The sequence below is a fragment of the Ipomoea triloba genome, chromosome 5, assembly GCF_003576645.1.
Source record: "Ipomoea triloba cultivar NCNSP0323 chromosome 5, ASM357664v1".
Classification (NCBI taxonomy): Eukaryota; Viridiplantae; Streptophyta; class Magnoliopsida; order Solanales; family Convolvulaceae; genus Ipomoea; species Ipomoea triloba.
The window spans coordinates 11,436,296-11,462,334 of NC_044920.1; the positions used below are offsets into that span (position 1 = coordinate 11,436,296).

General features: G+C 39.8%; 1 protein-coding gene across 1 annotated transcript; it reads right to left on the bottom strand.

Moving 5' to 3' along the window:
* Positions 1-22,875: 22,875 nt before the first annotated feature.
* Positions 22,876-23,610, bottom strand: LOC116020226. The gene has a single exon (XM_031260712.1). It carries the CDS (start codon positions 23,608-23,610, stop codon positions 22,876-22,878), a length of 735 nt encoding a protein of 244 aa, XP_031116572.1.
* Between the last annotated feature and the right edge of the window lie 2,429 nt (positions 23,611-26,039).

Consider the following 26,039-nt stretch of genomic DNA (forward strand, 5'->3'; position numbering starts at 1 on the left):
AGAAGATAAGATAATATATATGTAGAAGGAAAATATAATTAGGATTAGGAATTTAATTATAAATATATGATGAGCATACATACATACTACAGATGATATATATTAAGATTACTCAGATTGGGAAAATATTAGACTCAATATAATATTTATAAGATAATATGAATTGGGAAACTATAATATCATTAAAAATAATATTAATAAAATACCTTCAAAATAATTTTGGATCACATAATATATAAGAATAAATTCAAATAATTACGAACCATATTGTAAAATAACCGGGTATTACAATCTATCCCCCTTAAAGGATGCTTCGTCCCCGAAGCATATCCATACGACAATGAAGAACAAGGTATACTCGATCAGTAAGGAACTCAATAGACTCAAACTTAGGTACAATGCACCGTAAAGACAAGGTATCACATTCTCCCCTGCTAAGAAATAAAGTTACGTCCCCGTAACTTTCATGCAAGTTCTTACCAAAGCTATATTGAGAAAAATAAGCACATTCACCATCAAGAAAAATAAGCAAATATGTAACCAAACAAAATCACTAAGTTTAAAAATATATCACAAATATCAAAATAATGCACCATATTCAAATAATTATGCAACAATATGCAAGGTCTCACATCCTCACCAACGGGTTTTCAAAATTTTATATTCCTAGTCAATTTTAATTACAACATATACCTAAGATATTAAAACATAGGCTCCCAAAGATTCGAACTGCTCTGATACCAATTTGTAACACCCCCATTTCCATATCCAAAATTCTTACAACATATCTATTAAAGTCATTAGTAATTAATAATATTACAGAAGCTCAAACATCTAACCAAAAGAATATGGGTGTTACCGCAACGCTCAGGTATTTCTCTTATACCTAAACGCTAAGGCTAAAAAAACTACTAAAAATAACCCATAACTTATACTAATACAATGAACTAAATACATTTCTTTTAAATACAACCTCTTGATTATCTAATAAAAATGAAACTCTAACCAACTATCTAGGAAGTGGCGAATTGCTCTCATAATCCATGCTCATGCAGATGCACCTGAAATATACTCAAAGAGTATCCAAAGTTAGCGCAAAGCTAAGTAAGATTTAATTCACCTCATAAAATAAATATTTACATACACATAGTGGTCGTAGCATTTTTAGGTACAAGCAAATACCCGGAGTATTCCGGGGTTATCGATCCACAGGGAAGCGGGGTATTAAGCACTAGTTACTAATTAATTCACGAGAAGCTATTCCTACGTTAACAATGGGTATTTATCTAAAATTATGAAAATAAAATAAATGAAGCAAGGCAAACGGACTTTTATATACAAGAGATTAAGAGCGGGATTTTTGGGTGTCAAAGTGTTTAATCACCTAGTGCCAATCTAAAGTGAAATAATCATTCGGGTTCAACAAGTGTGGATGATTGCAATCTAAAAGGGAAAGATTACTCTCGTAATTCAATCCCAAAACATGGTAATTGGAATACTCACTCTCGTGAGCTATTCACAACATATAATCAAGAACAAGCAATAAATGGAATACCCACTCTCGTGGGCTATTCACAATTGGAATACTCACTCTCGTGAGCTATTCACAATAAATCCCTTAATCAACATGTCCTCTCTCGAGGTACAAGAATCAAGTGCAATTGTGGGTGCTCTAATTCATAGACAAATTTAGCAATGAAACAAGTAATTAGGATCCTTAACTACAAGCATCAAGAAATTAAGCCACAATTACAACACAAGTAATAAACTCAAATAGATATTTCATTCAAGCAATTAAAGAACTAGGCACATAGGTTCATAAACACTTATCAATCCAAAAATCCCAAAGGAAAGCTTAGCCTATCATGGCTAAAATAGATTCAACAAACATACAATAAAGCTTTAAAATAGAAAAGAGATGAAGAAATTCTCCCGAATGAAGCCTCCAAGCTCTTCTCTTTGGTCTCTCCTCTCCAATTGATTTTTCCTTTTGAGCTCTTTGAGAAGATGAGAGCTTCCTTTCCTTGCTCTCCTTTGTCCAAATCCGCAGCCAAGCTTAGGGTTTGAAGAGAAAATGATGCTTTTATAGTGGGTGGAGAATGGAGGGCAAAAATGACAATTTTTAGAAGTTTAGAATCGCAGATCTGCGACATTCGACGCGTCGAATCCAACATTTGACGCGTCGAATCTTTACAGCGCCGAAACGAGGCTATTCTGCCTCATTTTTGGGATTTTCGACGCGTCGAAAGTTGAGTTCGACGCGTCGAAAATTCCTGTGACGCAGTTCCGACTTGCATCCTGATTTTGACCCTTTTCCCCTTCGAATTACACTTTGATGTCTTCATAAGAGTTGTAGCCCTTGAAGTCTTCTTTCCAATGGTTTAAGAATCACCTCATTTGGATATTTTCTAGGCTGAGATATGGTCCAATTACCGAGGTGTCGCCATATTTAGCAGAAATTACAACTCTTTGATCTTTTGACCAGTTTTCCTTTTGATCTACACTTTGATGTCTTCATAAGAGTTGTAGCCCTTGAAGTCTTCTTTCCAATGGCTCAAGAATCATCTCATTTGGATATTCATAGGAAGAGATATGGTCCGATTACCAAGATGTCGCCATGGTAGCGGGAATTACAACTCTTTGGCTCCTTTGAATTGGCTTTTGCTCCCAAATAGTTCTAATGCACTTCTAAACACATCAAAAACATCTAAACCAAGCATTATACCATTTAAAATATGAAAACAAGGAAATAAGCATTGGACACAACATTTTATCACACAATTAACTATAAAACCTACATAAAAACACAAGTAAAATAAGTACAAATGAGAGTGTATCAAACTCCCTCACACTTAAGATTTTGCTTGTCCTCAAGCAAACACAAAGAATAAATTGCAAATCGAAATTGAAGTTGTTCATACTCCTCTTTGTACAACCAATCATACCACAAACCAAACTTTTCACAACTCAACTTGTTTCAAGAATCACCTTAGATTGACACACAAGTTCCATTCTCAAGCCAATAACTAAGCACCTTTGCCATTTAAGTGTGTGTGAATCTAGTGTGCACATTCTAAGTTGAGTTTATGCAAAAGTGGTGTGTCCTTCATACTCTTACTAATTCAACTCCAAGATTGCATACAAAGATCAAGTAGGACTTTTATAAGCTTATAATGGGGCTAGGGGTGAGGTTTAAACAAAGAATGGTAAGGAAATCAAAAAGAGAGAAAATTCACAATTATTCACAAATAGGATTTAGAAGAGATGAACTTTTTAGGAGCATTTTACAAATGAGAATTAAGGCAACATTTCTACAAAAGGGGATGAAAAAATAAAAATACAAATTTTGATTTTTTTTTTTTTTCGTATCTCTTTTTTTTTTTTTTCATTTTCTATTTTTTTTTCTCAAATTTTGACAAGAATAGCTCACGGGAGTAATAAGCATTCTAGTTTATTGAATAGCTCAAGGGAGTAATAAGCTATTCCAAATGTCATGACAACCCCGAACATAAATATTTACAAAATGTTGCAAATAAAATTCAATGCTCCATATTACATCTCTTCAACAAAAATTATGAATAAATGATAAATTCTCTCAAGGGTGAAGGGAAAACATTTTTGGTTATGGCTAAGGGTTAAATGACAAGGTTAAGAACTCAATCACCTTAATCTTCCTTTTAATGCATATGAGGAAAAATTAGGATAATTGAGAACACAAGAAAATAAATACAACGGGGTTTAACAAAAAAAATCAAAAGGCTCAACGGGGGTAACAAGGGTAACATATATAACGGGTAGGTTTGAAGGCTCGGGGGCTAACAAAAATAGCCTAAATCATTTCTAAGCATGCAATCATTGGACTTCACATAGACAGTATTATGACAAGGTATAGCAATTAAGCCAACACCGGTATCTCACATAAACCTTCACTAGCAATGCACAACACACTAGATTGAAATTTATCCAATTGATTAGTGGTTAACAAGGATATTGGCAAGAGAATAGCTCAATCATATGTTTCACATTGATTCATCTATCACAAGTCAAATTGTAACAAGTTCCACCAAAGCAAACCGCCAACCATCAAAGAGGAAATAATCACAACTTCAAGCCTAGATAGCAATTTATTCACACAAAAAGCATATGAGTCATCCAAGCAAAACTTTACCTCAATACTTGTCTTCTCCCCCACACTTAAAAATTTACATCGTCCTCGATGTAAAAAGAAATAAAGCATAATAGATAAAACATTAAGCACAAGAGGAGGTAGGGTGAGGTTGGATCAATTTAAACAAGATAATGCAATAAAGCACAAGGAGCAAGAGAAAGATAATGAGACTCCCTTAATGAGTAGCTTGTGCACATCAAGAAGCCTCTTCAAATCAAGATCTACTCCTCACCGATCCTATGAGCCAAGGGATATACACATCTAAACAACAACGTAAGCATGGCATGACAAAATAAGGAGAGAAAATTATTAAACAAAATAAACTAAAGGGAAACAAAAAATANTACACTTTGATGTCTTCATAAGAGTTGTAGCCCTTGAAGTCTTCTTTCCAATGGCTCAAGAATCATCTCATTTGGATATTCATAGGAAGAGATATGGTCCGATTACCAAGATGTCGCCATGGTAGCGGGAATTACAACTCTTTGGCTCCTTTGAATTGGCTTTTGCTCCCAAATAGTTCTAATGCACTTCTAAACACATCAAAAACATCTAAACCAAGCATTATACCATTTAAAATATGAAAACAAGGAAATAAGCATTGGACACAACATTTTATCACACAATTAACTATAAAACCTACATAAAAACACAAGTAAAATAAGTACAAATGAGAGTGTATCACATAGCACATTGGAACACAACTTGTAGATAATAATATGTATAAATGTGTACATTAAAATTATTGGAACATAAAGATGCAAATAAGCAATACTCACAATATTCTAAGTAATCACAGTTCTCTAAATATATTCAAGAATTCCAAAACACATAATTTCTCAAAAATACTCATAATTCATAATTTCCAAATCAATATTTCTCATAATAGAAATTTTAGGAACATTTCAAAAGTAATATATCTTTCAAAATCACTGTTAATATATACATGTACATATACATAGAGGAACAACAATCTCAATACAATGGGCAGGGTCTTGTTTCATCAAGCCCTAGTGAACAATAATCTCTCTATTGAACACTACACAAAATCCGATTCAATCTCCAATAATGGGCAGGGTCTTGTTTCATCAAGCCCTAGTGAACAATAATCTCTCCATTGAACAATACACAAAATCCCATTCAATCTCAAATAATGGGCAGGATCTTAATTAATAAGCCCTAGTGAGCAGTAATCACTCTACTGAACACTACGCATAAATCCCATTTAAGTGGAACAGAACTAATACCTTAAGTGTGCACACCCCCAATGGGTTTCTAAGTCCAATGGGTAGTAACTAGTCCTAGTAGTCATGATACGTTTCTAATGACTACTACTCAACAGGGTAAATACCCTAGTGGTAGACTCCGCTAACCACTCCTCAAAACAACAAAGTTAAAAGTCCTCTTGAGACAGGATACGTTTCTACTGCTCACTCCACAACAAACTGGGTTATAACCCAAGTATCCAGAATTTCACCACAGGATACTACACAAACCTTAAAATTCATTAAGGGTATCACAACCTAACAAAGCATTTTATCCTTCATCTTTATAAAGTTAGTAATAACAATATTTCTCATATGCCACTCCAAGATGGTAGATTTTATAAATTCAATCACAAGCTTTGTAGCCAACTAAAACATAGACTACTAATAACATTCACTTGAATTCCATATACAAATGTATGCATTTTTCAAAAATATTCCCATGCCTCCCTTCAACATAATATTCAAACCTCTATAACCAACACATATGCACATAATCTCAAATAAACAACTTCTCAATGGCTCAAATAATCAACAAAACACAAGAAACATAAACTGACAGAAATTTCAGAAATTATGACCTAGATTGTAGAATTTTCTGAGGAAGGTCGGGTGCATATTTTAACACACAATTTTCCAGATAGGAATTATAGCAAGTCTAGATTATACACAAAAATTTTCAGGCCAATCCAAGGTCTAGAAGTATTTGTTTTGAATATTTCGCCAACACTGCGCTGCACAGAAATTTAACTGACAGCACACTGCCACAACATTAAGAAATTTTTCTAGAAATAATGAAGCATATCTCTAAAAAAATAATTTTATATACATCAAATATCATAAGTCTAGGATCTCTAAATAAAATTTCAGGCCAATCAGAGTTCAAAAAGTATTTTTCACGAATTTTTATTTCAAACTGCGCTAGTCAGAATTTTCTCAAACCATGATTACAATGAATGGAACCCTTATTTCTTAATACCATAAAATCACCATATAAATATATACCACACAAAATATATTTATACAAAATTCACAACAGAAACTTAGGAAGAATAATATTTTTTTTATTGAGAAAAAGAAATAATTTTGGTGATACTTACTCTAGAGCCAAAACTCCACTGCACCCACAAGAAATTCTTGATGATCCTTGTCTGCTAGTTTAAGACTAATTGATTATGAATAGGAGATTGATGATGAATAGGGAGGAGACTAGGGTTTTATTTGTTTGGGAGAGATGGGAATGGCGACACAGAGAGTAAAATATATGGAATTAGGGTAATCTCAGATAAGATAAGATAATATATATGTAGAGGGAAAATATAATTAGGATTAGGAATTTAATTATAAATATATGATGAGCATACATACATACTATGATATATATTAAGATTACTCAGATTGGGAAAATATTAGACTCAATATAATATTCATAAGATAATATGAATTAGGAAACTATAATATCATTAAAAATAATATTAATAAAATACCCTCAAAATAATTTTGGATCACATAATATATAATAATAAATTCATATAACTATGAACCATATTGTAAAATAACCGGGTATTACATGTCCCATGGGTGCATCAGATCTTGCGGGCATTGTCTTTTGAGAATCATGAATCGTCTCCAAGCCTCTCCCAAACTCTCAAGCCTTCCTTGCTTGAATTCCTGTATTAGCCTTCGAATTCTCATAGTCTTTGTGATGGGAAAGAACTCGTTCATGAATTCACGATGCAACTGTTGCCATGATCTGAAATGATTGTCGTCTTAGCTTTCCAACCAACGTGCTGCTTCTCTTATAACTGAAAATGGGAATAATTTAAGTCGAATTATCTCCTCACTAACGCCTTTTTGTTTGTACATTCCACATGCTCGTATGAACCTTGTTATGTGTGAATTGGGATATTCGGATGGTAATCCCGAGTATTGCCTGTTCTGGACCAGTGTGAGAATAGTTGGATGCACGTGAAAGTTGACGTTTTCCATCGGCGGTACATAGATCAAGTTATGCACGTTAAAATCAGGGGTCATGTAATCTGCAATTGATCTCTGTAGTTCCTGAGGAATTCCATAGTATTCTTCTTCACGAATATTTTCTTGGTTGTTTGCTCTGTTAGCTTGTGGTTCTTCAAGAATTGGTTCTTCATGGTTAATTGGTCCTTGGGGAATAATTGGAACTGGGGGTGGATTTGTTATAGTCGCTCCTCTTCCTTGTGGATTTCTTGTTGCGCTTGATGAAGCCATTTGTGACCTTTGGGTATTTTTCTTCCTAGTTGCTCTATTGATTTCAGGAATGTAGGGTAGTAAGCCTTGATTTCCCTTTGCTCGCATGTGCATTCACCTAGTAAGATTATCAATGAAGCAAAGATTCCACAATTGACTAGAAGTAGTCAATTGGGTAAGTAGCAAAAACAAAATAAAATAAAAATGAAACAAAAGAAGGTGGTATGGATTAACAATGCTCAAATCTAACAATCATTCAATCAAAGTAAACAAAAAACTCTTGACAACCTATTACCTTCCCCGGCAACGGCGCCATTTTGACGTTTGTGCAGTTTATGGGTAGTGGTTGAATCGTCAAAAGATATGTTTGCGTTAAAACGGAAAGTCAGTGACTCCCCGAGTGTCGGTCTCGAAGGAAGGACGTGGAGGTGTGTCAAGAATTCGGGTGTTTACTTGATTGAGTCATGTAAGGGATTTGAGTGTGGTGAATGGTGATTTCTGAGTGAAAGGAGTTCATAAGGTTTGGTTTGAGAAAGTAAATGGTAAAGTAAAGAGATTGGAAATATGTAAAAGGGGTATGGATTGGATAGTGTTCATCTATGTTGCATTTTGGTGTGTCTAAGGTAATGGATAAACTGGACAAAGATGTTGGCTATTCAAGAGTGTGTGTTCTTAGTCCTTTTCCACCTTTGTGTACTAAGGCTTCTTTGACTTAGGCATGCCTTCAAGCATCCAAAGTTCTAAGAGGAATTTTATCAAACACTTAAGCTACACACTCTCCTACTATTCTTAAGAAGTCCATAGGATCTATGATTGCTACAAAGCTTCAATCCTAACTCTAATCAAAGACATGAAAGTGTCAAGAGCTCAATCTCTCATCTGGATTGGCCAAATCCAAACAAGATCTCATCAAAACAACAATCAATAGACAAGAATAGATAATCCAACAATCTAAGCATTTAGATCCAAAAATAGATATAAGAGCATCACACTAGCAACATATCTTAACACAATCCAAATCCCTAGATTAAACTAGCCACTCATGATATGAAATTCAAGAGAAAAGCTAATTTAATCCAAGAACAAGATAATAAAATATAATAGAAATGTAATAGAAATCACCTAGAATGAAGTGATCCTTCAATCCAAACTTGTTATCTTCTACAATGGAAATTATCTAAACTACTCCTAAAATGATCAAAAGTTTTCTAAAATTGGGGGAACCTCCTCTGAAAATCTATCAAGGGGGTTTAAATAGTCTCCGAAAAGCAACCCTAGTGAATTTTCAGGCATTGCAGTCTCCATTCCACTCCACACGCGTGTGAGCGTGCGTGGGAGGCTACTGGATTGCGGCCATGCGCACTCACACGTGTGTGGCAGTCTTCTTGGGTCCTCCTGGGCTTCAATCACCCAGATACAATAGTGAATTAGTGCTCTTCTAGCACTCCTCTACTCCGAATGCTCTTTGCCTACAGCAACACTCAAACCCGAACGTCTTGCACCCAGCTACGTTCACGAGCGTCTCGCACCCAGCTACGCCCTTCAACCAAGTGTTTTGCACCCAGCTACACTTAGTCTCCACGAGTGTTCTGCACAAAGCTGCACTTATCCGAGTAATTCGCACAAAGCTAATCAACTAAGTGTTTTGCACCCATCTACACTTAGTTTCCCCCGAGTGTTTTGCACAAAGCTACACTCCTACAGTTTTCTTCAAGAAATAAGAGTATTTCTTTCTAAGACTTGATTACTCTCGTTTTTAGCTCAATACTTAGCACTTTCTAACCTGATCTCACTTGTTGTGTATTCAGTGCTAATACCTCTTCTGTGTCTTTTGACTCTTTTCCCTTTTCAACCTCTATCTTCCGTGCTTGTCATCAAGTATTCTTGGGTTTATATAGCTAAATTAGTTATTTGCCCGTTATGATTCTTCAGAGCATTAAATGCCTTTAGATGGTCTTCGTCAACTTTGATGGCTCTGTCAGATGAATTTGAATATTTGCTTCTGATAATTCTCCAACGTTCTTCTACAATCACTGACATAATTTTCCTTATAACTTGTAGCCATCCATCCTTGACTTTGGTAGTGTGAACACTTGACTTTGTTCATAATCCATAAGTCAGGTTGCTCTGAGATATATCTGTTTGGTGACTCTTGCTTCAGCATAATTAATGCTACCCTGCCCAGCGTAGAAAGGTGGATGCTGCCCTGCCACCCTTCGGACTAAGTCCGGTTGCCCACGCTGATGGTTCTGAACCATCGTGTTCCCGAGGAACTGAGAGATCTGCGTCAGATGTTGGAGGTTCTGCATCAGCTGCTCACTTAACGAAATATCAGGGACATCCTCGCGTCTCCCGGGTGGCACCATGACTGCTACGAAGGAAAGGTAACCTACAAAAAGACGCGTGGCGCTGCGGTCGGCCTTCCCAATTCGTGCAATCAGAAGTGAGAACACGCCCACAACAGACAAGCAAACAAGCAGATATAAACAAGATATAAACGATTAAAACGAGTCCTCACCGCGAGTCCTAGTTCTCACACACTCCTAGGAGTCTCGTTTCCTTAACTTCTACTGTTCAAGTCCTAGAGTCTCAAGTGTTCAACCCTAGGATTCCTACTTAGACCTCAACACAGGCTGATACCAACTGTGACACCCTAACTTTTCACAAGCTAAGATAGATATAACTTAACATAAAAGCTATAGATCTCAAGGGCTAATCATAACCAAAGCGGAAGCATATATAAAACCTGAAGGGTGTCATGCCACACCTAGGTACAATCCATCTTAGGTGCACAGGCTAAAAATCCAAAAACAAAACATAAATCCTCAAAACATCATAGTCACAAAGCTAGTCAAGGTACATAATCCGAACCAAAGGCACACAGACCCAAAAAGAAACTAAACATCGTCTAGTCTAAGCAAGATAACATAGCTCTAGCGCACTCACGGCTTAGACTACTCCATACCTGGAAAACATTTAGAAAACCATTAGCAAAAAAATGCTAAGCAACCACCACTCACACTCGTGGAAACATACATAATATAATAAGCTTGTAAATAGGTTTACACACACGTATAGAATATACACACCAACGAACTGTTCTTTGTTTAAATCAGAGACTCAACAACAACAAGCTGAATAAGCCACAAACCAAGACTCTTCCAATGAAACCCATATCCAATACGAATGCATAAGTCATCAAGTCCCGACACAAGATACAGACTGAATCATGACTCCAACAGAATAAACACAAAGAAACAACAATATATCAATCGAGATACAACTCAATCAAGGAACTACAAAGGAAACTAACAATCAACAATACCAAGAATTAAGCACCAAACTACAATACCAACCATCAAACCAACCTTCCATACCAATATCACAACGCAGAGGCATACGGGCCCATTATTACAGAGGCACACAAGCCCATTATCACAGAGGTACCCAATTCCCAATCATAGAGGCACACGGGCCTAATTACGGAGGCATACAATACCCCACACATTACCAACCACAAACAAACCATGTTTCCACCAACTACATTCCAAAGAGGATATCAAAGACTCGACGAGATAAGGAGATACTCGTAAGGACTCAAAGTCTCCACATAGCAAACTCAGATTCATTCCCAAAGAACCACTCACCAACAGTGTTCATTTCAGAATATAAACACAGTACATGCTCAGAATGACAGCCAAGGAATAAGCTAACAATACAAGTTCAATAAATCAAGATGAATGACTAAAGATTATGAATAAATACTCAAGAATCAAGGTAGAATACTCAACAAAATATTCAGTACACATTCCATAATCAAAAGGAATCAAATAGAGTTCAAGGATCGCAAAACAGACACTGGATCAGACTCACAAATGAACTAACGGAATGCAGCAACGGAATGCTCTGATCCGCTGGACTGTACCACATGAAGGAACGGAAGAGATCAAAGGATCACTTCTCTCCGCCACAACCATCCGCCCTTACACTTGCGGAACACATTGGCGGGACACATTATACCGCCAATGTGCACTGTAAGTGCAACCCCAACACACCAAAACTCCCAGACATATCAGATCATGCGATGAATCATTCCAGAATACAAATCATGCTCAGAATACACAGATCACACATCTCAGAAGCCAATAAATTATGGTGCCATAACGAGAATTACTCACACACATCTAGATACAAAGGATGATGAACACAAGTCCAACAATCCACAAACAAAGGTTCACAGACCATCAACAAAGCTATAACCCCAAGAAAATTCATAGGATTCCAACACCAAATCATATATATAGATCAAGAGTGTAAAATAGGTTTTAGTGAGACATGATGGTTACCTCTTGGAGCTCTTCCCAACCAAGCAATCCTCAAAACACCTCACAAAGCACCACCTCCATCTTGATCATCTTTTTCCCAAGAAAGATCCCCAAAAGAATATGATGAGAACTTATAAAAGACTATGTAAACAAGATGATAAAAGATGTCTTCCTAAGGAAAAACACTTACCCAAATGCAATAGATCCTAAAAGAGCAATCTTGGCTTGAAATCTTGAAGGATGAAGTGTAGGATATGCTTAGGGTTCTTTAGAGGTGAAAGGAGTAGGATGAAATGTATTTTGCAGGAAAAAGGAAAGAGAGATAGGGTTGTAAGTACAAGACTTTTATATGAGTAGGGAAAATCATTACATATATCATGTATGTATCATATTAGGGTAATAAAACAAGACATGGGCTTATTTATAAGAAATGAGTTTTCCTTACACAAAATTAATTTAATGGATATAAATATGATCCTTCCAATGATTGGGCCATTACATAATTAATATATTTGTAAGGAATAGAAGAGGATCCAATTAAAGAACATCCCTTATAAAATTAAGTCAAGAAAATTGGGCCTTGGAATGAATAAATAATTTCGGATGGGAAAATATATATCTATAAGAAGGCCGGAGCCCAATTAAATTAAATTAATTACATGGTAGAATTAATTACCGGGTTTTAAGGCTTGAATTAAATACGGGGTATTACACTCTACCCTTCTTACAAGGAGCTTCGTCCCCGAAGCTCAAAGCTCACGGGAACTAGGATTGGATAGATTAAAAGAATAAGGATTGATCAAAGGTTAAAGAAAAGATTGCTCAACCACACCTATACTTAAGAACATACTATACTCCTAATTCCTAAGCTTCTAGCTTACCCAACCCATGCATAGCATGCAAGAACTAAGCTAACTTCCTACCTTGGCCAAAAGAAAAGGAACAAAACGAAAACCTTAACATGCGAACGAGGAAAAACTCGCTGACCTTGAAAACCACCTCGCGACGAGCTACCAGGAGCCTGAAACGATCCGGGGTGCAAGTACTCCGGCGGAACCTCAATGCCTAGCTTAGCTTCGATGAAACCCAGGCACTGAAAACCGCGGTCCACCCTTAGATCCAACAATGTGAACCTCGCCTCGACCATACGGTGCATTTCCTGCAACTGGAGAAGTACGGGGTCAATTGGCTGCGCAGAAACTAGAGGATCGTGTTGTTCCTTCCGCCGGTGCTCCCGATCAATCTCGTCCTCGGACTCCTCCACAGAGCTATCATCTTCCTCACCGTCGCCTGTCTGCTCGGCCTCCTGGGGTACCACCAAACCTCTCAACCTCTTGTGTGGAATGTGATAGCGGTTTATAAGCACCCTGCTCTCATCCGGTGGCATCTTGCTCAACTCTTGGGTGGTGATGTATTCATTCCCGCCTACCCGAAATAAACCAAAGTGCTGCAGATTTGGAGCATTGAAAACACCATGAACTGGTTGCTTAGCTAACTCCCCAGTCACATTCACTCCCTTTTTCTGAAAAATCCAACTCAGAATCATCCCATACGGCCGATTGCGACGCTAAACTGTCTTGTAAAACTCCATATGTGAAATCATCAAACTGGCATATTGAACTTAATCCTATGCTTCAAGAAGTAAGCAAAAGTGCACTCTAAACCCGCTACCTCCTTGCTATTGTTCTTGTTAGGCAACAAACTCTCCCCTACGAGCATAGTCAATATCCTTTGCTCTCCCGTCAGGTCATACTTAATGGGCCTGGCATCCAAAGTGATGCCCTCCTCATGCCCCAACATATACTGCAGATAGTCACGGAATCCTACCTCCGGGATCTCAATCCAATAATGCCTATCATACTGACATACACCTCCTAACAGCAACTTGAGTAATTTAGCAAGCTTAGGAGGGTCAAAGGAAATCTTCACACCCTTCACAATTGTTGTGAGCACGGGTACCTGATTAACCTTTTTAACCCGCATATTCTGATAAAACTCATCAACTAGGTTGGGGTAGACTACATTCTCAATGAGCAAAAATTGCTCCAACAAGCCTTGAAAATTAAGCATATCCACAAGCTCGGGCGAGAAATGTAAAGGGTCGAGAGCTTTATCATCGAGAACTGATACCGGATATTTTCTTAGCCTTCTCCCATATTGTTTGGACTACCTCACACTATTGATTTGGAGCTTCCTGGCTGCTTGAGTAGTGCACCAAAAATAGAGGAGATGTGCACGAGAACTGTACTGCCGCCGGCGTGCTTGGCCTACTGCTCCCACGGAATTGTTTCACGGAGCTCTGGACTACAATACTGCTACGGGGAAGAAAAGAAGGCGGAGAAGAAAAGGGTCCGATAGATCAAAAGACAAGGGTAGGGTTTTAATCTGGGTGGAAAGGGGAAAATACAACTCTGCCCTTCCTACTAGCGGAACATATTCGCGGATTCTCCCTCATTGTTGCTCTGTTGCACGAGCCCGTGCGGAACACTTCCACGGACCAACCCGTACCAATCCTCCCTTCCGCAAGGCTACACGGAAACGTCCCGCGGTGTGACCAGCTCCGCGTCTCCCTTTCGCACTGCCAAGCTCGCCTTGGTTTTAAAATAAAAATCGAGTCTTGCAACCTGGGATCGATAAGTCAGCGTGGTTGAATGGTCTGGTCCCTTACTACCCTTACTCCATCGCGGGTTCGAGCTTCTTCTTATGCGAACTTGATGTCTCTTCGTCCTTTTTTTTTACCTTGGTTTAACGAATTCCTTGTTTTTGCCACTTAAAACTAACGAAAACTCGTATAGCTCACTTAAAGGTTCAACAACTAAGAGATCAAACTACCCTTCCCGTATTACATGCCTATATGAAATGCAACTAGAGATTAGGCTCGAGTGTTACCTTCATTCAGCCCACTAGCTTCAGCCTGAGGTCGGCCCATCACGAAGATCTTCCTCTGCTGTGGCCCAGACTGCGGCCCACGAGCACCTCCTCGCTTGTTCCCACTCTTGCCCTCGGTCTCCTACGGGGGTCGGGTCGGGTCGAGGTCTGTACCCCTAGGGTCGTACTTGGTCCGGAGTGGGACGATACTCCTTTCCCGGACGCACACTCAAAAGCCCTGTGACCTCGTTGACCGCAACTGAAACACTCAACCAAGTACCCTTCACAATTCCTCCCTGGATGGTCTTTCCTACACCTCCTACAATAAAAGTGCCGCTCTCGGACTCCGTCACTCCTAGGTCCTTGCCCCAAGCTAGGGCGGGATGTGCCTCCACTGTTGGCACCGCTGCTCTAAAAGCTTCCTCCCAAGCCGGAGCCTCCAGGCCTATGCCTCTTGGAGTCGGACGCACTACCCTCCCTGGGCTTCTTAGATCGGTCCTGCGCTCCCCGCCGGATAGTCAGCACTCGATAGTGATCTGCCGCACTACTGTAGGCCTCGCTCAACATCTAAAATTTGAACACAACCAACGCCATACGAGTGTCCAGGTTCAACCCTGCGACAAACCTCTCGATCTTACTTTCTTCCGTCGAGGCCAACGCTGGGGCGAAGCGAGCCAACTCCAGAAAACGCTTATGGTATTCCTGCACAGACCGGGGACCCTGCGTGAGGCGCAAGAACTCCTCCTACATCGCCGCTTTCACATGTGCGGGATAGAAACGAGCGCGCATCCTATCCTTGAAGGTCTCCCAGCAGAGGTCGGGCTCCTGTCGGATCGTCGGGCCCTCATGAACCCACCAAAGATCGACTTCTAGTTGCAAGTAGAAGTTGGCCATCTCGACGCGCCGCCCCTCCCGACACTCCACCACCTCCAGGATCTTGTCGAAGGAACGTATCCACTCCTCGAGCACTACCGGGTCCTCCTGCCCAGCGTAAAAAGGTGGATGCTGCCCTACCACCCTCCGGACTAAGTCCGGATGCCAACACTGATGGTTCTGAACCATCGCATTACCGAGGAACTAAGAGATCCGCGTCAGCTGTTGAAGGTTCTGCATCAGCTGCTCACTGAACGGAATATCAAGGACATCCTCGCGTCTCCGGGGTGGCACCATGACTGCTACGAAGGAAAGGTAAGCTACGAAAAGACGCGTGGCGCTGCAGTCGGCCTTCCCAATTCGCGCAATCAGAAGTGAGAACACGCCCACAACAGACAAGCAAACAAGCAAAGCAGATACAAACAAGATATAAACAATTAAAACGAGTCCTCACCGCGAGTCCTAGTTCTCACACAGTCTTAGGAGTCACGTTTCCTTAACTTATACTATTCAAGTCCTAGAGTCTCAAGTGTTCAACCCTAGGATTCCTACTTAGACCTCAACACAGGCTCTGATACCAACTGTGACACCCCAATTTTTCACAAGCTAAGATAGGTATAACTTAACATAAAAGCTATAGATCTCAAGGACTAATCATAACCAAAGCGGAAGCATATATAAAACCTGAAGGGTGTCATGCCACACCTAGGTACAATCCATACTAGGTGCACAGGCTAAAAATCCAAAAACAAAACATAAATCCTAAAAACATCATAGTCACAAAGCTAGTCAAGGTACATAATCCGAAACAAAGGGACATAGGCCCAAAAGGAAACTAAACATCGTCTAGCGCGCTCACGGCTTAGACTACTCCATACCTGGAAAACATTTAGAAAACCATTAGCAAAAGAATGCTAAGCAACCACCACTCACACTCGTGGAAACATACATAATATAATAAGCTTGTAAATATGTTTACACTAAGGTCGAACACGTAAAGATTGTTGAATTGAAGTAGTGAGGGTGCAAAGGTTGATAAGATTTAAGGTAGGTAAATGTAAAGAAAAGCGGATGGGGGCTAGAGTATCGTGGAGATTGGTTCGTGGCGTAAAGTAGAGTATTGATTTCCATTGAGTCATGGTTGAAGGAGCTTGGAACATTGTCATGAGTGGCGTCACACTCAAGCTCCCAATCCTCAGTCGGTTGGGGAATTTTGTCAAACACTTTGTCTACAAGTTCTCTCCGGATCTCATCTTCTTAGATTGAGAGCGGGAGATGTGGGTAGTGGGCTACATCTCTTTGCGATATCTCGCTAAAGAGATGATCCTATAATCTTGAAGAGATCGGGGCCCTCGATCTAACAAGATCATACTAAACATACACACAATTTCAACATTCCCCAAAGAAATCAAACTCATTCATCAAATTAGATCATGAATACCAAATCTCCATTCTACCTAGCCCCTATCCTAGGGATTAGGCCTTCATAGGCTTTAACAACATCATCTCATTCAAATAGAAAAGCATATTTACAAGATCAAGATAAAAAGCAAATAACTTTAGGAGAAAGAAAAAAGCAAGAGAGTTTCAAAGAGAAAACAAGTTTTAATGAAAGAGTTTACCCAAAGGATCTCAAGGCTATGGAGATCCAAGTTCTCTTCTCCAAGGAGCTCCTCCTCCTCTCCCTAATCCTATCTAACCCTAACCTAAAGTGAGAAGTGAAAAATTGACAAAAGACTCCCTCCTCCTAGCTGAAATGTCCCTTAAATACTAAAACATCGCGCAGGATTCTGCTGCCTGTCCACGTCTGCTCACACGCGTGTGGACTGGCGTGGATGGTTACTGGAATAATTCCACGCAAGCTCACACGCGTGGTGGTGCTCGTGGGCGTGGGTTTTTTCGTTTTCGTCTCTTTTGTTGTTTCCAGTTTGGTGTTTGTGTGCTCCCATGTGCCTTGATTTTTCTTTTTACTGGTTTATGCTCTCTTTGGTTGATTTCAGCCTTCATTCCTGTGGGAATCCTTCAAAACACTCCACACAAAACTCTTTTGCAATTTGTTAGTAAAATAGCACGAAAGCGCATAATTGCATTCTTTAAGACTTTGTTTTGGCAAGAAATCAACTTAATTAGTTCTAGATAATTAGGCACTTTTGGCGTCTATCAAAGTTTCCACACTTTAGATTGCTCGTCCACGAGCAAATTATACATTCAAAGCCTTCTCATTTAGATGCCAAAAGTATCTAAGCTAAAGATATGCTCAATGATTAGCATTTATTCAAAACACAATCTACCAGGAGATGTGAAATCCTTCACAATATCTTCAAGGAATGATAAAAATGTGCCATACACTGCTATCAATATTCAAACAAAGCAAAACCCCTGTTGGTCACAAATTGGACAGTTAATTAGTTTTCACAATATCATGCAGTCCAAAATTTCATTCACCTCTTATTGTGCGAAGGCCTTAAACTGATCCCCCTAGTGGGAACGATGTACAAAACCTAATCAATCGGCCTCCCTTGTCGCCAAAGCCCAACATAAAAGTAAGTGAAAATAGATCCATGGGCCTCTCTCCGCCAGTGGCTTGGGCGGTAACTCATTCTTCTCACTTCCTAGGGTAACATCATCAAGCGACCCGACTTCACATGGAGCTCCATGCTTTTTCGAAGACAGTGCAATGGGTGCTTGAACCCTAGCGAAGCGGCTTTCCTCATCTCAATTTTCTCATCTCCTAGGGTCATTTTATTGTGAGCAACCGACTCCAGATATAACATTTATATATTTTGAAGACTATGGTTGCTCACCACCTAGCGAGATGTCTTTCCTCGTATCTTATCTCGGGGATTGGCCTTTTTGCCTTTTCTACTCTTTTCTCCGAACAACCCCTCATGCCTTTTACTTTGGGAAAAGGGATATTTCACTCAATGCTCAACAGAAAGCTCTCCTTTTGCCCCATGTTCTATTCTATGATTATTCAATTCCGGGCTTCCCTTAACTTATCTTTCTGAAATTAGGGGTTGCACACTCCCACTTCGAGAGATCCTTAACTAAGGTCTTTACAAAATAAGAGGCGAATAACAAACAAGCATGCAAATTTCAAATTTTTAAAGGTCGAGATATGGGTACTTTCAAGGTTATTCAAAGAGGAAACTTTTTGGCACAGATTTAGCATTCTCCAAAGATAGAATGAATAACAACACATACTTGTGGCTTGATTATCTTTCAAATAAACGAGATAGAGTTTTGTTTAAGAAATATTTTCATTTTAAGCACAGCTCTTTCCACACTTTAGATCCAACATCGTCCTCGATGTTGACTTATAATATAACGAAACAAAGAAACAACAAAACATGCATTTTTCCACACTTTAAAATGAAAACATGAGGTTCACATAATAAATAGACAAGGGATAAGAGGTAAAGGACCTAGTAAGCATCCCCCGTCATGTTGCTCACAAATTCTTGAAAAGATGACTCTCATTTTCTTGCAACGAGATCTGCATGTAATTATAGAATCTACAAAATAGAGAATCTCAACTTGGAGGATTATTTGATAAAATGAGGTAAAGATAATAACAAAGCAAAGTAAATATCGGGTTGCCTCCCGATCAGCGCTACGTTTAACGTCTTTAGCCCGACGAGAATGATATGAGGATCTTGTTACTCAACATCCCAGGGTACTAGCCTGCAACACTGGACTATTCCTTGCGCATTTTCCAACCCATAGTATTTCTTGACTTGGTGGCCGTTTACTTTGAAAGTTCCTTTCTTGGGATGCATGATCTCTAAAGTTCCGTAAGGAAAAACCTTTGTAACAACATATGGCCCCGTCCATCGTGATTTAAGCTTTCCAGGAAATAGTCGCAGTCTGGAATTGAATAACAACACCTTATCTCCTTCCGTGAATTCTTTCTTCTTCCTGATATACATGTCGTGGTAAAACTTGGATCTTTCCTTGTAAGATCTGGATGTCTCATAGGCAAGCAAACGCCATTCTTCCAATTCATTCAGTTGAAACATCCTCTCCTGTCCAGCTATGGTTAAATCCTCATTCAGCTTTTTGATGGCCCAATATGCCTTATGCTCGATTTCAACTGAAGGTGACATGCTTTGCCATATACCAATCTGTATGGAGTAGTCCCTATCGGTATCTTATATGCAGTCTGGAAAGCCCATAGCGCGTCGCTAAGCTTGTCGGTCCAATCCTTCCTATGCCGAGCCACTATCTTTTCCAATATGTCCTTGATATCTCTATTTGCATTCTCAACTTGCCCGGTAGTCTGAGGGTGATACGGGACTCCTCCTCGATGTTGTATGCCTTGCTTTTGAAGTAATCTCCGCATGGGCACATTCCGGAAGTGTGTACCCCTATCGCTAATTACAATTCGTGGCACTCCAAATCTTGTGAATAATTTCTTTAGAAATCTTGTTACACTCCTGGCATCATTGTTTCGAAGTGCTTCTGCTTCAACCCACTTTGATACGTAATCTACTGCTATAAAAATATATTTGAAACCTTTGGAATCTGGAAATGGTCCTGCAAAGTCTAATCCCCATATATTAAAAATTTCGCATGCTAGTATGTAATTCTGTGGCATCTCATCTTTCCCAATGATGTTCCCAGTCCGTTGACATCTGTTACAATTTCTCACGCAAATCTGAGCGTCCCGAAATATTGAGGGCCAATAGAATCCTGCTTCAAGTACTCTCCTCTCAGTTCTATTTGCCGAGTGATGGCCCATTCGATGGCACTCTCCCAGAATTTCATGTCCTTCAGCCTCTGTTACACATCGTCGAATTATTTGATCAGCACACACTTTGAATAGATATGGCTCGTCCCAGAAATAAAATCGAGATTCTGCTATTAATTTTCTCCTAGCGTGTGTATCCAAGAACTCTGGTAATTCTCCCCCGACCAGGTAGTTGGCCAGATCAGCGTACCAAGGTGTGAGGTAGAGACCCATCAATTTTTCCTCAGGGAAATACTCGTTCACGTCTCCAGTCATATCTTGTCATTTTTCATTCTCTAACCTTGACAAATGATCCGCTGCACTGTTTTCAACTCCTTTACGGTCCATAATAGTCACGTCGAATTCTTACAATAGCAAAACCCATCTGATCAGTCTTGGCTTTGCTTCAGGTTTAGACATGAGAAATCTGATAGCTGCATGATCAGTATGAATGACGACCTTTGACATTAAGAGATATGATCTAAATTTATCTAATGCAAACACTATTGCGAATAACTCTTTCTCGGTCGTGGTGTAGGCTTGTTGTGGCTTTGTCAACATTCGACTAGCATAGGCAATAGGCTGAAATTTTTTGTCATTTTTCTGCCCTAGCACAACTCCAACTGCAAAATTGCTCGCGTCGCACATTAGCTCAAAAGGTTGATCCCATTTTGGTCCTACAAGAATTGGAGTATGTACCATGGCATCCTTTAAATTCTGGAATGCTTTCATTGCGTCTTCATTTAGTTCGAATACAGCGTCCTTTTCCAATAGTTTAGTCAACGGTCTTGCAATCTTTGAGAAGTCCTTTATAAATATTCTATAGAATCCCACATGTCCTAAGAAACTCCTCAGGGATGTCACATTCTACGGTGGTGGCAGGGTTTCAATAATTGCTGTCTTAGCTCTATCAACCTCAATTCCTTTTTTCCAAATTTTATGTCCAAGCACAATTCCTTCCGTGACCATGTAATAGCATTTTTCCCATGACAATGCCAAATTCATCTGATGGCACCGTTCTAAAACCTTCTCCAGATTTCCAAGGCATTCTTCGAAAGTTTCTCCAAAAATCGTGAAGTTGTCCATAAATACTTCCATAAAATTGCCAATGAAATCTTCAAAAATAGCCAGCATGCAGCGCATGAAGGTAGCAGGGGCATTACAGAGACCAAACGGCATTCTTCTGTAAGCAAACGTACCAAACGGACAAATGAATGTTGTTTTCTCTTGATCCTCCAAGGCTACTAGAATCTGAAAGTATCCACTCATTCCGTCCAAGAAACAATAGTAACCGTATCCGCTTACTTTCTCAATCATTTGATCTACAAAGCGTAACGGAAAGTGGTCTTTACAAGTGGCTTCGTTGAGCTTCCTATAATCGATACAGACTCTCCATCAAGTTATCTTTCTCGTGGGAATCAATTCCTTGTTATCATTTTCAGTGACCGTGATTCCACCTTTCTTGGGCACTACATGAGTTGGGCTAACCCACACGCTGTCCGAAATAGGGTAAATCATTCCGACATCCATAAGTTTGATCACCTCGTTTTTCATGACTTCGAATGTGTTCGGGTTAAGTCGACGCTGCGGTTGTGCTACAAGTTTGGATCCTTCTTCCAATAGAATTTTATGTGTGCAAATGGCCGGATTAATCCCTTTTAAATCAGTCATCCTCCAACCGATTGCTTCCTTGTTTTTCTTCAGCATTGCTATCAGTTGCTCTTTTTGTATAGCCGAAAGATCTGTAGCGATGACAACTGGCAACTCCTTCCCTGATCCAAGGTAAGCATACTCAAGATGGGCAGGTAAAGGTTTTAGTTCCCCTTCCTGTATTATTTCATCCTCCTTTCTTTTCTCATTTCCATCATCAAATTCCTCCCCAAATTCATCCACATCATTTCCAACCGTTTCCTCCGAGACTTCACCAACAGAGTTTATATTTTCAACAAATTCAGAAGCATAATCATTATCAATTAAATTAAAACGATCAACCTCTCGGTGTAAAGCAATATGTAAAGTGTTAAGCTCATGCTCAAAAGTATTTTCATCACAATTCTTAGCCCCTATGGGACATTCCCAATTAAAATCATGCCTCTTGGCTTTGGGCACTTCGCATAGATAGTCTATTTCATCATGCACGTAGTCAACAAAAAAGCATTCATCCCCATCTAGAAGATATTTCATAATTTTGGTTACGTCGAAGCTGGCGGACTCGTCTCCCACACAGATAACGAGTTTGCCTTCTCCCACGTCTATCAAAGCTCTAGCGGTCGCCAAAAAAGGTCTGCCCAAGATGAGAGGGATCTCCACATCTGGGTCCATATCTAAAATCACAAAGTCCACTAGAAAAATGAATTTATCGACTCGGACCAAAACATCTTCCACTATACCCCTGGGGTTTTTGGTGGATCGGTCAACCAACTAAATGCACATGCGTGTAGGCTTAAGAGTTTCTAAATTCAATTTCCGATATAGTGCAAAAAGCATCAAATTAATGCTAGCACCTAGGTCTGCCAAGGCTCTATTAAAAGTAGTGCTCCCTATATTACAAGGTATAGTGAAGCTTCCCGGATCTTTTAACTTCCGGGGCACATCCTTATGTAATATAGCAGAACACTCTTCTCCTAACACAACAGTAGCGGTTTCAGCCAATCTCTTTTTGTTAGATAGAAGGTCTTTAAGGAATTTGGCATACCTCGGCATTTCTCCTAGTGCGTCAATAAATGGCATGTCAATGTGTAGTTGGCGTAGCATTTGTAAGAACTTATCATACTTGGCGTTGTCGATGTTAGTGCGGAATCTTTGAGGAAATGGAAGTTTTGCTTTCGGCACTGGTGGCGGCTCTTGCATGATTTCTTTTCCTTTTCGAGAGGGTGGTGGTTGTATGTCTTCCCTTCTGAATTCTTCTTCGAGTGCTCGTTCAACTTCCGTCGCGTTAGAAGTCTCATCATTGTCAATCCTTGGTTCTTTTGTTGGAACAGATTGTGGCGGAGGTGGAACAACTTCTGGAAGTGCTCTCCCGCTTCTCAGTGTTATAGCGTTCACATCTGTTTCTCCCTGAACTTGGATCATTTCCATAATCTTTGCGAGTGTGCTCTCAACCGTTTGGAGCGGTGAGAGTGTTTCGTGGCGAAGCTCTTGAATTTCTCCCAGCATCTAGAGTGTTTCGTGGCGAAGCTCTTGAATTTCTCCCAGCATCTCGAGTGTTTCGTGGCGAAGCTCTTGAATTTCTCCCAGCATCTCTTTAGTTTCGTGGCGAAGCTCTTGAATTTCTCCCAGCATCTCTTTAGTGATGTGGCGAAGCTCTTGAATTTCTCCCAGCATCTCTTTAGTGATAGTTTCTTTGAGTTTAGCATTCCCCAGCATCTCTTTAGTGATAGTTTCTTTGAGTTTAGCATTCACCTCCCTTGTTTCTCGTATAAAATCATTCAAGCGTTGCTCGAGGGTTGTTTGATTGTTTTCGGGCGAAAGAGGCGGTTCTGGGAAAGTAGAAGAATAGACACATGTGTCGGCTCTGTCCACGTCGTCAACACGCGTGTGACTCGGCGTGGAATTGTTCCAGTGAGCTCCCACGCCGGCACACACGCGTGTGGCTCGCGTGGATGGATCACTGCTCGCAAAATTTTCAGAATTTAGATGGTTTGGCTCGTCAAAGTGCGTTGGAGGGTAATATGGAGGCATCTCATGAGTAGGATATCTTTGGGGTTGAAAATGCTGTGTTACGTAAGCTTGCTCATGATAATAAATTGGTGGTGGAAGTATTGGATATGGAAAAGATGGTGGGTAAGGAAAAGGGTAATTATGATAGTATTGAGGCGGTGGATATGGTGGTTGGGGTGGTGAAGAATAGTAAGGATTTCTTCCGTATGGTATATAACTATGGTAAGTTCGATCATCAGGTGGAGGTGGATCCATGATTGCGTCAAAGAGGTCCTGCAATCAAATTTTCAGACAAAAAATCGGAGCACAAGAGGTAACTCCTTTCACAGATTAGCGCAAGTGGTGTATGGATGGATGCGAAAGTGTAAATAGCAATAAAATAAGCAAGTTATCCAAATGATTCAAGATAGTAAAACTTTAAATTCACCGTTTGCCATCCCCGGCAACGGCGCCATTTTGACAAGCTGTAAGTATGTGGTGAGGTGGATGTGTGATATGGAGGTGTTAAAACAAAGAGTCATGAACTCCCCGAGTGTCGTATCTCTCGCGGATGGCAAATTGGAGAATATACAGATTTCCTATCTTGAGTTGTTTGGATAACACTAAGGTCGAACATGTAAAGATTGTTGAATTGAAGTAGTGAGGGTGCAAAGGTTGATAAGATTTAAGGTAGGTAAATGTAAAGAAAAGCGGATGGGGGCTAGAGTATCGTGGAGATTGGTTCAAGGCGTAAAGTAGAGTATTGATTTTCATTGAGTCATGGTTGAAGGAGCTTGGAACATTGTCCTGAGTGGCAACACACTCAAGCTCCCAATCCTCAGTCGGTTGGGGAATTTTGTCAAACACTTTGTCTACAAGTTCCCTCCGGATCTCATCTTCTCAGATTGAGAGCAGGAGATGTGGGTAGTGGGCTACATCTCTTTGCGATATCTCGCCAAAGAGATGATCCTATACTCTTGAAGAGATCGAAGCCCTCGATCTAACAAGATCATACAAAACATACACACAATTTCAACATTCCCCAAAGAAATCAAACTCATTCATCAAATTAGATCATGAATACCAAATCTCCATTCTACCTAGCCCCTATCCTAGGGATTAGGCCTTCATAGGCTTTAACAACATCATCTTATTCAAATAGAAAAGCATATTTACAAGATCAAGATAAAAAGCAAATAATAACTTTAGGAGAAAGAAAAAAGCAAGAGAGTTCCAAAGAGAAAACAAGTTTTAATGATAGAGTTTACCCAAAGGATCTCAAGGCTATGGTGTTCCAAGTTCTCTTCTCCAAGAAGCTCCTCATCCTCTCCCTAATCCTATCTAACCCTAACTTAAAGTGAGAAGTGAAAAATTGACAAAAGACTCTCTCTTCCTAGCTGAAATGTCCCTTAAATACTAAAACATCGCGCAGGATTCTGGTGCCTGTCCACGCCTGCTCACACGCGTGTGGACTGGCGTGGACGGTTACTAGAATAATTCCACGCCAGCTCACACGCATGGTGGTGCTCGTGGGCGTGGGTTTCTTCGTTTTCGTCTCTTTTGTTGTTTCCGATTTGGTCTTTGTGTGCTCCCGTGTGGCTTGATTTTTCTTTTTACTGGTTTATGCTCTCTTTGGTTGATTTCAGCCTTCATTCCTGTGGGAATCCTTTAGAACACTGCACACAAAACTCTTTTGCAATTTGTTAGTAAAATAGCATGAAAACGCATAATTGCATTCTTTAAAACTTTGTTTTGGCAAGAAATCAACTTAATTAGTTATAGATAATTTGGTACTTTTGGCATCTATCAGAATGCTCTGGTCCGCTGGACTGTACCGCACGAAGGAACGGAAGAGAGCAACGGATCACTTCTCTCTGCCACAACCATCCGCCCTTACACTTGCGGAACACATTGTCGGGACACATTATACCGCCAATGTGCACCGT

Coding starts and splice junctions, on each gene's coding strand:
- LOC116020226 (XM_031260712.1), bottom strand. CDS start 23,610: ATGCTGGGAGAAATTCAAGAGCTTCGCCACGAAACACTCTCACCGCTC.